At 43.9% G+C, this 17,368-nt stretch overlaps 1 protein-coding gene across 3 annotated transcripts in view; it reads left to right on the top strand.

The window, feature by feature from the left end:
* Positions 1-16,967, top strand: part of limk1a (LIM domain kinase 1a) — a 60,309-nt gene extending 43,342 nt beyond the window's left edge. For 2 of the 3 annotated variants that reach the window (XM_015951597.3, XM_015951598.3), the window contains 13 exons: positions 11,603-11,712; positions 12,453-12,668; positions 12,794-12,899; positions 13,450-13,661; positions 13,749-13,935; positions 14,017-14,103; positions 15,015-15,146; positions 15,245-15,304; positions 15,737-15,802; positions 15,918-16,089; positions 16,169-16,224; positions 16,348-16,505; positions 16,598-16,967. In XM_015951597.3, the coding sequence (XP_015807083.1) occupies positions 11,603-11,712; positions 12,453-12,668; positions 12,794-12,899; positions 13,450-13,661; positions 13,749-13,935; positions 14,017-14,103; positions 15,015-15,146; positions 15,245-15,304; positions 15,737-15,802; positions 15,918-16,089; positions 16,169-16,224; positions 16,348-16,505; positions 16,598-16,766 (1,731 nt within the window). In that variant the 3' untranslated portion in view covers positions 16,767-16,967. Of the gene's footprint in view, positions 1-6,100; positions 6,268-11,602; positions 11,713-12,452; positions 12,669-12,793; positions 12,900-13,449; positions 13,662-13,748; positions 13,936-14,016; positions 14,104-15,014; positions 15,147-15,244; positions 15,305-15,736; positions 15,803-15,917; positions 16,090-16,168; positions 16,225-16,347; positions 16,506-16,597 lie in introns of those variants that run through there. The other variant, XM_015951599.3, reaches the window with a different exon arrangement.
* The last annotated feature ends 401 nt before the right edge of the window (positions 16,968-17,368 follow it).

The raw sequence follows: 17,368 nt of genomic DNA, 5'->3' as shown, positions 1-17,368 counted from the left end.
TCGCATGTGCCTGCCTGCTTCAAGATCTCCACCATAGTCCCTGTCCCCAAGAAACCAAGAATCACTGGACTAAATGACTACAGACCTGTGGCTCTGACATCTGTGGTCATGAAGTCATTTGAGCACCTAGTTCTCCCCCACCTCAAGACCCTCACAGCCCCCCTCCTGGACCCCCTGCAGTTTGCCTACAGAGCAAACAGGTCTGTAGATGACGCAATCAACATGGCTCTACAATTCGTCCTGCAGCATCTAGACTCCCCAGGTACCTACGCCAGGATATTGTTTGTGGACTTCAGCTCTGCATTCAACACAATCCTGCCAGACCTCCTCCAAGACAAAAAGTCCCAGATGAACGTGCCTGACCCCATCTGCAGGTGGATCACTGACTTCCTGACAGACAGGAGACAACAAGTCAGGCTGGGGAAGAATGTCTCGGACCAACGGACCATCAGCGCCGGCTCACCACAGGGCTGTGTTCTTTCCCCTCTGCTCTTCTCCCTGTACACCAATAGCTGCACCTCCAAGCATGAGTCTGTCAAACTAATTAAGGTTGCTGACGACACCACCATCATCGGACTCATCTCTAATGGGGATGAGTCCGCTTACAGAATGGAGGCTGAACGGCTGGTGTCCTGGTGCAGCCACAACAACCTGGTGCTAAACACCCAGAAGAGAGCGGAGGTTGTTGTGGACTTTAGGAAACACACACACCCCATCCCCCCCTTAAACCTGTCTGACACTCCCATCACGATGGTGGACTCATGTCGCTTCCTGGGCACCACCATCACCCAGGACCTCAAATGGGAGCCCACCATCACCACCATCAGAAAAAAGGCCCAGCAGAGGATGTACTTCCTGAGGCAGTTGAAGAAATTCAACCTATCACCACAGTCAATGAGGCATTTCTACACCACTATCATCGAGTCCATCCTCACCTCCTCCATCACCGTGTGGTACGCTGGAGCTACCACCAGGGACAAGAAGAGGCTGCAGCGTGTCGTGTGCTCTGCGGAGAAGGTCATTGGCTGCAAACTCCCCTCCATTCAAGATCTGTACACCTCTAGGACATTGAGGCATGCAGGTTGGATAATAGCTTACTCGTGTCACCCTGGACACAGTCTCTTCGACTCGCTCCCATCTGGCAGAAGGCTCAGATCCATTCGGACCAGAACCTCTCGCCACAAAAACAGTTACTTCCCCTCTGCAGTTGGACCTTTGAATGAAAATCCTAGGGCAGCCCACTCAAGTTGATTGGTCCCAGTCACGTGGCCTGATGCTGTGCTTGAAACATTCAGCAAACACTCAGATTAATACCTACACGGAGTAGATAGCTGCTTCTCTAATTCTTGCCACTTTTTACATTAATAATTTTATCATGAGTGTTTTATTAGTTCTTATATTGCTTATCTCTTAATTAATTATTTTTTCTTTCTTACCTTCTGCACCAAAATACCGCAGCAATTTCCTAATGTTGTGACTTGGCACACATATGGCAATAAAAACTTCTGATTCTGATTCTCATAGACCTCAGAAAACAATGTTTAGAGACTTCACATTTTCTCCTTTTGGTGTGGAAACACTGATGAAAGCAGCTCCTCTGTTGGCTGAAATCCCCTCTGAGGAGAAGCTGTGGGCTGATTGGTTTCATTTCTGAACTTGTGTGGAAAGATAGAAATAAACTCATTTTTGCTTTTCCAGTCCACAGATTACCATGCATATGATGTTAACTGCTGTTAACATTTAGACCATATTCCAAACAAACTGTTTAGATGAGATACACATTCAAATGTTACAGAACTCCTATTTTTGTTCTGAACTCTCACCTTTTAAGGTTTTGTAGCTGCTGTTGCTCAGATCCTGGGTCAGAAACCAGCAGCTCAATCTAAAATGATCCTAGAGCTGCTTGAATGAGTTAAACTGGTAAATCCACAGCAATGTTTTACAAAGGAAACACTTATGGGATGTGATGATTTAATATAACATGTTTATTAATGGGAATAACATCATCTTACCCAACACAACTGTCATAGTTCCTTATTCCAATGATGCCATTCTGGTTTAATTACATGCAAAGTGTGATTGATGGCTGTTTGTAAGAAACTAACAGAGCTTTAGAAGCAAAAGGACATTTAAAAATGAAGAAAAACTAGTTTAAGTGGACAAAAACAAACATAGAAATATATACGTGTGATTGAATGTGTCAAACAGACATCCCAGAAGAAGAAAATGACATAGGAAGTAGAACAGACCACCTCAGTTCAGTGGTTTTGTGGGTTAAAATGAGTAAGGCTGATGTTGTTTTTGGTTTATTTCAGACCAAGTAGCATCTAAACCATTTCTTCTATGTTTAAAAGGAAAGTTTTCTAAAGAAATTACAGCTTCATATGGGAATTTAAATGTAGTATTCTACCTAAAGGTTCATAATTTTAAGGTTTATATGAGAGGGGCGGAGCTGTCAACAGACCACTGCCTGGTGGTGAGTTTGCTCAGATGGTGGGGGAGGATGCCGGTCAGACCAGGCAGGCCTAAACGTATTGCGAGGGTCTACTGGGAACGTCTGGCAGAGCCTCCTGTCAGAAGGAGCTTCAATTCCCACCGCCGACAGAACTTCCAAAATGTTCCAGGGGAGGCGGGGGACATTGAGTCTGAATGGACCCTGTTCCGTGCCTCCATTGTTCATGCGGCCTACCGGAGCTGTGGTCGCAGGATCGTCTGTGCCTGTCGTGGTGGCAACCCCCGAACCCGCTGGTGGACACCAGGGGTGGCGTTAGGCCCGGCTACTTAGGCTGAAGCCCCGGATGTTTCATGAAAAGCCCCGGATCTAAATCGCGGAAGTGACATGCAGTACCAAAGTCCAACAGAGAGGGAGCAGCTGGCAGTAGTGTGTATACAGCCTGCCTGAGCCTCCACCACTGAAGAAGAAGCCCTTCAGCAGCCGGCTTCTTCTACACTCTCTGCCTGAAACGCATGAGTGAAGATGGACAAAAGGACGTTTTTTAGACAAAAAGTACCGCGACAGAACCCCAGCTTTGATGAGACTGGTGTTGACTCATGTTTGTGAGTCTTATTTGAAAATATTTGTTGTGCTGCTGGTTTGCCTAAAGTTAGCTTACTATCAGGTAAAGTTGATGGAGAAAGAAAGGGAATATTTACTATCATCTCACACTAAACACTAATAGGAACACTCTGCCCTGAAAATGCTTAATATGTAGCTTCAGATTAAAAATTATGTGGTACAAGACATATATGATGTTGACTAGTGTGTGTCACGTGTGTGCGTGCGTGTGTGTGTGTGTGTGTGCGCGCGCTTAATTGTGTTAAGCCCCGGATCTTCTTCAGTCCTAAATCTGCCCCTGGAGGACACCAGCGGTTAGGGATGCTGTAAAGCTGAAGAAAGAGTCCTATCAGGTCTTTTTGGCCTGTGGGACTCCAGAGGCAGCTGACGGGTACCGGCAGTCCAAGTGGAATGCGGCTCGGGTGGTCGCCAAGGAAAAAACCCGGGCATGGGAGGAGTTCGGTGAGACCATGGAGCAAGACTTCCGTACGGCTTCGAGGAGATTCTGGTCCACCATCCGGCGCCTCGGGGGGGAAGCAGTGTGCTACCAACTATAGTGGGGACGGTGTGCTGCCGACATCTACTCAGGATGTTGTGGATCGGTGGGAAGAATACTTCGAAGACCTCCTCAATCCTACCGACACGTCTTCCAGTGAGGAAGCAGAGTCTAGGGACTTTGGGTTGTCCTCTCAAATCTCTGGTGCTGAGGTCACTGAGGTGGTTAAAAAGCTCCTCTGTGGCAAGGCTCCAGGGGTGGATGAGATCCACCCGGAGTTCCTTAAGGCTCTGGATGTTGTGGGGCTGTGTTGGCTGACGCGGCTCTGTAATATCGCGTGGACATCGGGGGCAGTCCCACTGGACTGGCAGACCGGGGTGGTGGTTCCCTTGTTTAAAAAGGGGGACCGCAGGGTGTGTTCCAACTACAGGGGATCACACTCCTGAGCCTTCCTGGTAAGATCTATTCAGGGGTTCTGGAGAGGAGGGTCTGTCGGATTGTTGATCCTCAGATTCAGGAGGAGCAATGTGGTTTTCGTCCTGGTCGTGGAACACCGGACCAGCTCTATACCCTTAGGGGGATCCTGGAGGGTGCGTGGGAATTTGCCCAACCAGTCTACATGTGTTTTGTGGATTTGGAGAAGGCGTTTGGCCGCATCCATCGGGGGGGCCCTGTGGGGGTTACTCCTGGAGTATGGGGTACCAGGCCCTCTGATACAGGCTGTTAGGTCCCTGTATGACCGGGGTCAGAGCTTGGTCCGCATTGCCGGCAGTAAGTCGGGCTCGTTCCCAGTGAGAGTTGGACTCCGCCAAGGCTGCCCTTTGTCACCGATTCCGTTCATAACCTTTATGGACAGGATTTCTAGGCGCAGCCAAGGTGTGGAGGGCATCCGTTTTGGTGGCCTGAGGATCAGGTCTCTGCTTTTTGCAGATTATGTGGTCCTGTTAGCTTCATCAGAACGTGATCTTCAGCCTTCGCTGGAGTGGTTCGCAGCCGAGTGTGAAGCAGCTGGGATGAGAATCAGCTCCTCTAAATCTTGAGACCATGGTCTTGATTCGGAAAAGGGTAGAATGCCTTCTCCGGGTCAGGGATGAGGTCCTGCCCCAAGTGGAGGAGTTTAAGTATCTCGGGATCTTGTTCACGAGTGAGGGAAAACTGAAGCGTGAGATCGATTGGCGGATTGGTGCTGCATCTGCAGTGATGCGGGTGTTTTACCGGTCTGTCGTGGTGAAGAGAGAGCTGAGTCAGAAGGCGAAGCTCTCTGTTTACGGTCGATCTACGTTCCTACCCTCACCTATGGTCATGAGCTTTGGGTAGTGACCGAAAGAACGAGATCGCGGATACAAGCGGCCGAAATGAGTTTTCTCCGAAGAGATAGGGTGAGAAGCTCGGTCATTTGGGAGGGGCTCGGAGTAGACCCGCTTCTCCTCCACATCGAGAGGAGCCAGTTGAGGTGGCTCGGGCATCTGGTCAGGATGCCTCCCTGGTGAGGTTTTCCGGGCACGTCCAACCGGGAGGAGACCTAAAGGTAGACCCAGGACACGGTGGAGGGACTATGTCTCTCACCTGGCCAGGGAACGCCTTAGGATTCCCCCGGAGGAGCTGGCCCAAGTGGCTGGGGAGAGGGAAGTCTGGGCCTCTCGCCTTAGGCTACTGCCCCCGCGACCCGACTCCGGACAAGTGGAGTGGATGAAGATGGATGGATGGGAAAAGTGGAGTGGATGAAGATGGATGGATGGATGGATGGATGGATGGATGGATGGATGGATGGATGGATGGATGATCAGGATGTTTTCCAATATTTATAGCAGCATCCAGAACTTCCAGGGTAATCAGGTTTGCGTTAGCAGACGCCTCTGCAGACTGTCTGCATCTCTTCATCACACAGCACAGCGATTACATCTGACAGTCTATAAATATCAGTCTGGTGGCCTTATGGGCTGTCAGTGAGACCAGAGTCAGTGTTTGTTAGCATGCAGGACATGGGACAAAAAATATTTTTGTTTTAAAATTTTGCCTTCCTTTAGGCCAGAATTTAGCCAATTTTAAACATTTTAACCATCTTAAAATAGAAAAAGTCCATTGGTTTTACTGGTATTATGTGAAATATTTAAGGTTTCTGAAGATAACATTTCTAGAGAGAATTATCTAGATTAAGGTAACATAAAGTCCATATAATATGGAGAAAAAAAGACTGTAATATAGAAAGCAAACCAAATAAGCATTTCTCTTCAACATTTCTTGTGTTTGATGCTTTTCACAGCTTATATCAGGATTTTTCTGAGTGGTACCCAGCATGGTGTAGAACAAGGGGTGAAGACACCAGGGTTGGAGGTGTGTGTGTGTTGGAGCCAGCTGGCTGGCTGCTGTGCTTTCACATGTGGGCGGGGCGAAGCAGGAAACGATGAGGTCATTGCAAAAGTAAGAGGGAAGAGGAAGATGGGGAGGGAGGGGTGAGAGCCTGGAGGAGTGACTTTGATTCAGAGATGAGCTCAGCTGCAAAGGCGTGGGCTGCTCCACCTCCCTCCCTCCCTCCAGCCCTCTGACTGCGCTCGGCTTGGCTGCTGCCAGTGTTTTGTTGTGACAGCAAGGGAAGCGCTAGTCTCAGTAGAATGAACTAAAAGAGCTGTGGGAGACACCGGCTCTCGCTGACATGGTGGGAGACTTGTTTTTCTGGAGCTTTTGCTGTCTCAGGCTGTGGAGACGGGATAAGAAGGTGAGGATGATCCTAGCTGCTGCTGTTGAGGTCAGATTTAGTATTAATGAACCGACGAGAAGGAAGCTGGGTAAGCAGCCTGCAGTGGGATGGTTAGCTGCTTGCTTTTGCATTTTATTCCACCATCTTCTTTATTTCATAACTGTAAAGTACAAGTAAATTATTTGGGTCATTTCAAACTGGGACAGTGGATTACTGCAGATTCTCTTCTCGTTTTCATTTCATATAATGAAAAACCAATGAGAAGTGACATGCCCGCTATTTATAGAAACTGTTCTTTATCTGATTGTGAAGGTTGGAGTAAGATTCCAAGTGCATTTAGGCAGATAGTTTACATTTACTACCCACCATGCATGAGTCTGTCCGCAGCGAGTGTGGGATGTGCCGACAGCAGCAGATTGCATTGATGCTGTCTAAAGCCAGGGGCCTGTGTATACTGTGGTTCTGTACTGTTTATGGTGGGAGGGGGTTTCCATTCAGAGAGCATCAATGTAGCCCACTGTCCTCAGTCTTAGTCTTTCAGTCTAATTGTATTTCCGTAAATGATGTCAACTGCAGCTTGAAAGAGTATTCTGCACAAGCAACTTCTTCTTTCTTTGACCTTACTTCTGCTAAAAGCAGCCTTGATTTGTGCAACATTTTAATCGTGCTAGTGATGTTAACCTTCAGGAATTCCCAGTGACTCATTTAGCTCTCTCTTCATCGACAAATGAATGAACCACCATACAATACTGAGTTAAAATATCTTTTTTACCAGCATATAAATACAAATCCATACACTAAAACCACATGTTTCTAAGTGTGTAGCAAAAAAATCTGGAAGTGGATGCTGCATTATTAAGGATTGTTTGGATAATATTGTATTTCTATTCTGCACAGGTTAAATGCAGATCTTATACATTTGAGATTCCTGGGGTTTGAGTGTCGAAGTGGTACTTTATATTTTTAATAACTTTCCTTATTTCAAAACTTGAATGAAATATAAAATTTCCATAACAGTTTTCCATTTAATCCTGCATCGCTCCGAGTTTTTGTTTGGGCTGCTGAACCAGGTTAAGACAAATTGGGGGCTTGTCTGGGATAGCAGAGTACTATTTATGAGCCATAAAGTCATTATTCTTTAACTGTGGAGTCTCAGAAGCAGTTAACTAATAATTACTGTTTGAAAAATAATTGTTCCCAACAAATAAGGACCAAGTTTTTTTTTTGCCTCCAGTGCCATCAAGTTATTATATTTTGAAAATTTGTCTTTTTAATGACTAAAGTGCTGCCACATGGCACAATTCATCTTCAAGCTGTCACCGATGGTGCTGACAGTCACTCATTTCTCGTAAACACCAAGGAAAATGTGAAAAAGCATGTAGAATTTGGAAAATGCCTAGGGGAAATTTCAAACTGTGTTACGTTGGTAAAAGAGGAACCAAAAGAAAAAGAGACCTGAAAAACATGAACCTTAAGTAGAAATGTGTAGAAGTGTTTGTTTTCTCAGGATGTTTTCACTTTTCTCAGTTTAATCTTGCTGCTATTATGATCTTGAAAGGTAGCCTTATCCGACGATGCTCTGATTTACTACCAACATGTTTTGAAGTTCTTTAGCTTTAAAACCATCATAAATCCCCCTGAATGGTGTTTGAGGAACAATTCACATTCCACAGCATACTAAGGAGAGCTCTTTGGAAATTAGCTAAGCGTCTGAGCTGCGATAGATCAAGCCAGCAGTGCTTTGGCTCACTATTGTCTGTTGAGCGTAATTAGAAAGTCTGTCCATTCTGTGGTGGGGTAGTAGAGTTTATTTCCACTACCCAGCAGTTAGCTCATTAGCCTGAACTGTGTCACTCTGTCATCTTTAAATAGTTTCAATCTCATAGATTTAAATCTCATATCAAAACCATCATACCTTCAATTTTGCTTCAGTTTTATTTTTGCAGACATATCGAGATATTTTTACTGGAATAGTCCCCTGAATGCATGGGAGAGCTACATTTTGCTGCTGGTGGTGATGATTACACCTGTAAACAGCCCTGGTGAAATCTCTGGTGGTGTAAAGGTTTATAAAGCTATATTTACTTGTATTAATTTAAAAATTTAGAACAATGAGCTGTTTTAAGCGCTGATCGTTAGCTCATCAGTCCTGTAAAACATAAGCAGTACGTCTCTGCTGATCTAGAACCTTTCTACAATGGGTAAAATAATATTTATTTTTTCTTTTTATTAAAATAAACCTTCTCAGTGGTTCAGTGTAAGAGTGTCCGCCCTGAGACTAGAAAATTGAGATTCAAATCATCGTGTTGGGTCATACCAAAGACTAAAAATGGGACCCAATGCCTCCCTGCTTGACACTCACCTTTAAAGGGAATTGGATTGGGGGCTTAAACCACCAAATAGTTCCTGAGCGCAGCCGTTGCTGCAGCTCGCTGCTCCGTACGGGGATGGGTTCAATGCAGAGATGTTATTTCACCGGTGTGTGATGATGACTAATCCATTTTAAATGAAAAAAAGTTACGAAATACTAATATTTGTTTCAAGGTTATACTAATATACCAAGTTTAGAGATTTAACCTTTATTGGTTTTTTTTTTATTTATTTATTGTAACATCAGGTGTAGGTGTTCCTATGTGGGTTAAATCACATTTCCCAAGAAAAACACATGTTAACCCTTCAGAGGCAGGTGTTGCAGATTTGCAACATTAACACCTACCTGGTTACTCCACATACGTATTTCATGAGCATTTTTTAACTCAGAAGTACATCCGAAGGACTTAGTTGTTTGTCCTTTTATCAAAACTTATTTTGAGCCTGAGAGGGTTAAAATAAAAAAAATACACTAAAGCAATAACCAGAAGGTTTTATATAAAAATATTAATGCTAACAATTAGCAGTACAAGGGGATGCACTATTAAAAACATTTTATGTAGCTACAAAAACACTAAGTGGACACACATAACTACTAGCTAAAGGTCTAATCTGACTCAGATATTCATAGACCCCATCACCCCACCCCCCTTCACCCACCCACAGGGAAAACTATCAGCAGTCTGGTCTGTCTCTAGAAAAGGTTTGATGTGACCACACAACTAGATAAAATGAAGTCACACTCATCTGCGTGACGATGAGCTCATACAGACACAACACGCTTAAAGGCATGTGCTCGCTCATGACAGGATCAGTAAAATCCAGTGGAGCCAGTATTAAACATGTGATATTCTACATTTTCCTTTTGGACAGTCTTAGTCACATGGTGGGTGATGTACTTTATTTTGAAATGCTCCCAGTTTCTCTTTAAACGTTGGAGAGGAAGTGATGCTCTTGATGAAAAAGGCGGTGGCAGCAGTTGTCTGTCAGATGTGGTCTTCAGAAGGGTGTGTGCATGTTTATCGGAGGGTGTGTGCATGTTTTTCGGAGCCTACGCTTGAAGCAAATGGTACCATTAGTGACAGGTTGTGCAGGGCAGCTCACTAGTCATCCCCGTCCAGCTGTCTTCTCTTCCTGCCTTCTCAGAGGTTACATGTGAAGTGACACACTGGGAGAAAATCCACAGATAATCACAAGAAAAGAAACAAACTAAAACCCTCTGAAAGAATAGTCGGATTTTACTTGAAAGCCACACAACGTCTGTTTGGAGTCACCTTTTATGTCTCGCTCTATTTGCTCATCCTTACGAGGCTGCTCCAGTCGTAAATAAAAATATGTCTGCCTTGTTCTCTGGTCAGTTACTAAATCATTAAAGGGCTGTTCTCCTTTTTAATTTGTCTTTCATATTTTATGAACATCATGGTTATTCTGGCCTTTATTAGTTACTGATAAAAAAAAACCAAAAATCATTAAAACAAAGGTTAGGGTAATAAAAAGCCAGGATACTATTGTACTTTGGGGAGATAAAGTAGTAATAAAGCTAATAATTAATTGGTTTTGATTTTCTGCAGCCTGAGGGTCCTCTGAATGTTTACTGGCTTGTGTCACTTTTCTGCTTCTCTTCATTAAGGCTGGGTCAGCAGACATAAAGACTATAATGTTATTGTTTTGGTAGAATCCACATTTGATGCCATAAGTTCATATTTTATCCTGCAGTTAGTTTATTAAAGGGATACTTTGCAAATTTTTCAGATTTTTAGATTGTTTTCTTGAGCCAGTATGTGCTAAAATTACCCTTTGCAGGGTTAATGAAATGTCACTCAGACCCCTACCACCCTCTGTGGCCAGAATACCACATTTGCAACTTCAGAGTGCCAATCCAATCTGCTGGACTGAAAAAAACTGAGCTGCTTTCGGCACGTTTTCTGCATGTTTTAGATCATGAACATAGCTGATTTGTTTGATTTAGTGATGAATCACTCCTGTGGACACTGATCAAGGCTGAGGAGGCATTTCAGCTGTTAGATTTAGGTGTTAAAAAGATGAACGCACAGCAAGGAGAAAGGTTTTGCTTTCAGTTCTATTAAACGAACGCTAGGGGGTGCTAAAAGCAAGTCAAAACTACCTACTTTCCTTTTAAGAGTTGTTCAGACTTTATTTTAATTTACAAAATCCTTTATATGTCTATATTTTATAGTGTTGTATATTACATTCCTAATTTCTGCTTTGAAATTCTGAAATGTAAAATTTTTTGTCCAGAACTCCTGTATCCAGCATCCCTTGTTAGCCTCTTTTTATGCATTAGCATTGCAGATCTTTGCAGATGAGGAGAGCTGTCAAGAAGCTGGCTCCCTCAAAGACATTTCTGCCACTTAACGCAAAAAATAAAGCTCAAGCACATCCTCCAGGGAGGACATGGCTCCAGTGATCTCGACCTTCGCTGCTTAACGTTGTTGCTCATGTTTAATCATGGATCACCACTAAGTATTATAGTAGGTCGCCGCTATCTGAAGGAGCTAGAGGTCATTAATATTAATTAGAGGTGAAGGACAATTAATTTGTTGTTTTGCTTGATGAATTACAGTAAAGGAGAATTTTTAAAGAAGTATTCTAGGTTTTATGATTTATTTGACCTGTTTATGGTCTGAAACAGGACATCATCCTCAGATCTGTCAATGTGAATTATTTTCTCATTTCCTGCTGCTGTGTTGCAGCAATAATTCAATTCCATCTGTTGTTCATAAAACTGCCCCGAGCTTCAGAGGGCATCTGGCTGCAGCAAACTCGATCAGCGAGCCTGTAACCCCGCCTTACCCTCAGAGACCAGACTTCCCAGCCGGGTGTTGCCTTCCGCTCCACCGACACCATTACCTCTGTTATCAACTTTTTTATTTTAGTCTTAATGCAGAGAAAAGTCTTATCTCACATCCCTCTCCACCATGGACCCATTTTAAGTGTGCATGTGTTTGTATTCCTCTTACAGGTTGCAGGGGAACAGAAATATCACCCAGAATGCTTCAGCTGTCTGAGCTGCCGGACTTTCATCGGTGATGGAGACACGTACGCTCTGGTGGAGAGATCCAAACTCTACTGGTGAGCATCCAGCTCAACATAATCAGAAATGGTTGCAAAAATGGGATTTACAATGAAAATGTGATTTTCTTTGATAAACACAATTAGATTCTAAACTCTTGGAAAATTTTGGAAAATTATTGGAAAGCCTGATTAGTCACAGGTGGAACCTGTGAAATATTTAGCTTAATAAGAGCATTAGTGAGCTGTTCATATTACCTCATTTTTCTCCTGAAATGTGACAAGTGAAAAAACAAAAATCTAGTTTGTTTCATGCACTTTTTTTCTGCTCATTTAGCTGTAGGGTTGTGTTTTGTGACTCTCACAAGCCACAGGCGAGCCATAGACGTTCAGAGAAGCAGGACTAGAGTCTTCTGCAGAACATATCTCACATTATTGAGTCATTCTGTGATCAAAGAAGGACACTGAGACAGTCTGCAGAAGAATTGTCATAGTTTAATTATTTTTTACACCGATATAATAAATAAATGATAGGCAAAATCCAATGAAGACATTATGATGAAGTTTAAGGACAGAACTGTACATACAGCACAAAAGTCGATGTTGTTTTAGAGAAAAGGTCTCATTTGTAGTCCATAATTGTGAAGCAAAGTTCATTCTAAAGGTCAGCCTCTTCTCAAGACAATGACGTTTTCAGTAAACTGGAGTCAACAACATGTGATGCTTTTAAAAATGGATTTAATGAGGATTTATCTGGTTTTTCCTCTGATGGTGACTATCGTTCTCTTCGCCATCTCCAGCGGTCACTGTTACCACCAGACCATCGTCACCCCAGTGTCACTGCCGGACTCGCCATGTTCCCAGATCCCTCACACCGTCACACTCGTGTCCATCCCAGCTACCGACAAGAGCGACAATGGACGCAAGGGGCGGGGATTCTCTGTGGCCATCGACCAGCCGATCAGCCCAACCAACGGCTACGGTCCTGAGCAGAGATGCACCGTTAGAGTCTCGCAGTGAGTGTGGACGCCGGACTGACTGTGTTGTTGAATTAAAATAAATGAGACACCGACTTGTCAGATCTCAAGTCTTTGACAAAGAGCAACAAATTATATCTTATTGTTGTTGTTGTTTTTCCCAGAGTGGATGCTGACTGCATCAGCCCAGATGTGAAAAACTCCATCCATGTTGGAGACAAGATCCTGGAGATCAACGGGACACCCATTCACCATGTTCCTCTGGACGAGGTATTCACCACTTCTTTACTCTGAAAGAGATGTTTATTCCCAGGAATCCCCAGAAATCGTGTCAATGGTAGCTTAGAAACTTACACAAATTATAGTATCCTCAGCAGGTCTACCATTGGCCCGGACAGATTTAGGTTCATGCTCTATGTTTATAGAGAGACGTTGGCCGGGTTTAACACCAGAACTGCGATGGATAAAAACTACAAAGATGGCGTCGGCTCAGGAACAGCCCTTGTTTGAAATGGTTTTGGCATCAACTTTGGGCGATTTAGACTTGGGCTTTTCTTTGACACATGAGAAGATAGAGGTACTAAAGTCCTTCATTTCAATGAAGGAGGTATTTGCTTCTTCTTCAACTTTGTATGGCGGTGTGCCCCAATGACTGACATCCGTACCGATGATTACGTTGCCTTGTTCCTTGCTCCGGTTAAAAGACAAATGTAGATTTCGCCCCACGACTGGGTTCTGTCTATGGACCATAGCCAGATTATATGATTACATGTTAGAATGGCTTGCCTCTCTATGTAATTGGCTGACCTGGACTTTGCAGATTGACCTGCTCATCCAGGAGACGAGCCGCCGACTGCAGCTCACCATCGAGCACGACCCACATGCTCAGAGGAAAGAGCGAAGCTCCTCAGAGGCTGAAGATCAGGTAGATGGAACTCTATCCACCCCCATGTCAGGGGGCCCCAGCCCCATTCTGCCCATCACCCAGCCCCCCAACCATGACATCAGCAACCTGAAATCCCGCATCATAACGTAAGGAGTAGTATATTTAATTTCTTTATTACAGAGTCTTCTCCTTAGGACTCTTAACACCAGTGTTTCATATTTACCTCACCGAAGGCGGAGCTACAGTATTGATAAGTCTCCAGGCTCCAGTAACGCTGCGTCGCCCATTTCCCAGAGGAAGGAAATCAATCGGTCAGAGTCGCTCCGGGTCATGTCCAATCGGACTCACCGCATCTTCCGCCCGTCTGACCTCATCCACGGAGAAGTGCTTGGAAAGGGATGCTTCGGGCAGGCCATCAAGGTTTTTACATTAGCAAAACAGACACACTGTCTCATATGCCTGGAGGAATACTTACAGTTAACGTTGGCGTTTTTGGTTTAGGTGACGCACAGGGAGACCGGGGAGGTGATGGTGATGAAAGAGCTAATTCGCTTTGATGATGAGACACAGAGAACATTCCTGAAGGAGGTGAGTGGAGCTTTTCCTCATAAATTCAAACATCGAAACACCAAGAAAATAGAAAGTAGGTTGTATACAAATATCAGCTCCAAGAAATCGAGTTTTTTCTCAGAGGGCACCATCTAGAGGTGGGAAAATGGATTGCACCTTAAGCTCTGTCCGCATATTTACATGATTGCAGCTTGCAGCAACGTCTCCCATTCGTGAAGGCGCACCACTAGCTGGATAACAGAGCTAAAACACATCATTTTACAATTATTAGACTCACATGATGCTGTTTATTCATAAATATAGATTTTAAAGGTTTACTTTTCCATAAGAAATGTTGCTAATTGTCTAGCTACATCCACATATGTGTGTACCTGCTATGCGATTGGCATCTGTACATAAGCAGATGTCTAACTCTATTGGTTAATGCTGCACTCAATTCAAATAGCACGAGGCTACAGTTTCTTCTTTTTTGCGTATCTGAAATCAAAATACTGATGTTGTCTGTCTGGGGTGTTCTCTGGTTGTGTGTGTGTGTGTGTGCGTGTGTGTGGTTTTTTTCTGTATTATTATTTTGCAGCAGGACTGAGCTCTTACTTTGTAATCAGTGCAGACAACAGTTAAAATAAACCACAGCTCAGCCTGCTTGTTTGTTGGTGGCCAAAAGTCTCAACTTGCTGCTTTCTTTTAATTTACTGGGCGCAGGAAGAGAAAAGTTTAGGAGTAACAGTGATTTTTTTTCTCCTCTTCCAAACAAAACAACATTCAGAGAGGGAAGCGTGTGCATAGGAGCTCATTTAACCCCCAAAGCCGCCTGATCTGAGCGTAATTTTCTTGTGCAAGTCTGGTTTTTGACGTCGTGTTTACTCTCTGAGGTGTAATTTTCTGCCTTACCACTTTACCTTAAGATGACTTTGTGATGGTGTCTTCAGGTGAAAGTGATGCGATGCCTCGATCACCCCAACGTGCTCAAGTTCATCGGAGTCCTCTACAAAGACAAGAGACTCAACTTCATCGCAGAGTACATCAAGGGAGGAACCCTGAGGGAAACCATCAAGAAAATGGTGAGCAGGAAACTTCAGAGATAAAACTGTGTGTTGTTACTCCAGGTCTTGGTTTTAGCAGCTTTTTTTAATGATGTTTGTGTGATTTCTGCGTGCAGGACAGTAACCATCCCTGGAACCAGCGGGTCAGCTTCGCCAAGGACATCGCTGCTGGGATGGTGAGTTAAAAACCACTCAAGTGACTCCGATTTGAGCAGCTAGGCTCCCTGCTAACTCCCTCTAGTGGTCTTGTTGGAAAACACAGCAGCAAGAGCAAAAAAGTTCTGTATCAAGGTTTTTTTCTAGCATCAAAATGTGACGGATTCCTGTGTTTTTTACATTCCAACAACATTTTACAGATATGGATCTATCATTTATTCAATATTTTATTTTATTTTGCTTTTGCAGGAATCTTATATAAATGTTATTAAGTGATAGCCATAAGCTTTTGAAGATCTTAATAACACTAATACTAATAATACTGGTGCTGATGGGTACAGTGGTAAATACCAGAAATGTTCAATCCTGGCAAATTAACATGAAAATGGAGTTTAATTTCTCTTGATGCCCATTTTAGATCCTTTTTTTTTTTACTTCCTGTCTTTCCTCAGACGTATCTCCATTCCATGAACATAATTCACCGGGACCTGAACTCACACAACTGTCTGGTGCGAGAGGTAACAGCTTACTGTCCCTTTGTGCACGACCTTAATAATAAAAATCTAAGTTGAATCTTTAATTTGATCTGATCTGAGCAGAATAATCTTTAAATGTCGTATTTGGATGATCTAGGACAACACTGTGGTGGTGGCAGACTTCGGTCTGGCTCGGCTCATGGTGGATGATAAGCTTGAAGGAAAGCTGGCGCAGGGAAAACTGTCTGCGGGCCTGAAGAAGCCTGACCGTAGAAAGAGGTACACTGTGGTGGGGAACCCGTATTGGATGGCTCCTGAGATGATCCACGGTACGATACACAGAGTGCATGATTAATGTAAACATTAGGTTATTTCTATGAGAAGACATGCTAACTTTGTCTTTTCTAGGAAAAAGCTACGATGAAAGAGTCGACATATTTTCTTTTGGCATCATGCTCTGTGAGGTAAGTCTTCTGCAGATGATCTCTCATTATTCAGCAACTATAACAAAAAAATGCAATTATTGTAGTTGCTTTTAGACAGTCAACAGCAGCTTTGATGATTTAAATTGGTTTTGTCTCCATTAGATAATTGGTCGAGTGAACGCAGACCCAGACTACCTCCCCAGGGCTACGGACTTTGGACTCAACGTTTCTGGCTTCCTGGAGCACTTCTGTCCTCCTGATTGTCCCCCTGCTTTCTTCCCCATGGCTGCTCTTTGCTGTGACCTTGATGCAGACAAAAGGTCAGACATCTCCTAAAGATTTGTGCGACAATTGTAGATAAAGGTCCATTTCACCCTGTTATTTACTGAATGCATGACATTTTACTACTTAGGCCTGCTTTTTCCAAACTGGAGGAGTGGCTGGAGAACCTGAAGATGCACTTGGACATTGGTCTGCCCCTGATGTCTGAACTGGACCAGCTGCACAAGTCCTTCTGGGAGCGCCACAGCGTCAAACACCCTGAGAACGGCCTGCACACTCATCCTGAGCAGCCTGAGTAGGGTCCATCACCACAAGAGGAACGAGAAGGTGGAGTTAGCCCAACGCGAGGCAGCGATCGCCCACCTCAGGTGGCACAGCATGGCTGGAGGAGACGTGTTCTGACTTCTCCACGATGGAGGCAGGCAACACTGGCTTTAGCTGGTTCCAGCCACACAAATAGACTCAGGGGGAAAAGGTGGATGTAAAAAAGCCACTGAGAGATGCACACGACCATGCTTCAGCTGAAGCTATATTTATACATGCAATCAGAAAAAAGTTCAAAACAAGACTTTTGAACCATGTAGATATCACACACAGAGTGATCGCACCAGTTGGGCATACTGTAAAAAATTAACTGTAGCTGCTTTTCTCTGAGTACATTGTGCAGTTTGCGCTTTCCGGTGTTTCTGTGTGCATTTGTTTCTTCATTCGGTTCAGATCTCCAAACTAAACCTGAAAATGCAACTAAGAAAAGCCAGTTTGTTGTCTTAGAGACGATGTTTGTCGATCCACGTGTACAAGTGAAGCAGATCCTTCCAATTGAACATCTTAGGCGTGTTCTTACTGTGTCGTGGTTCTAATTCCATGCTGTCGTTCTTTTTAAAACACAGAAACAGTTTTG

This window comes from Nothobranchius furzeri, chromosome 13 (genome assembly GCF_043380555.1).
Source record: "Nothobranchius furzeri strain GRZ-AD chromosome 13, NfurGRZ-RIMD1, whole genome shotgun sequence".
In the NCBI taxonomy this organism is placed as follows: Eukaryota; Metazoa; Chordata; class Actinopteri; order Cyprinodontiformes; family Nothobranchiidae; genus Nothobranchius; species Nothobranchius furzeri.
The sequence above is the reverse complement of the archived record's forward strand: the minus strand, read 5'-3'. Positions and strand labels throughout refer to the sequence as shown.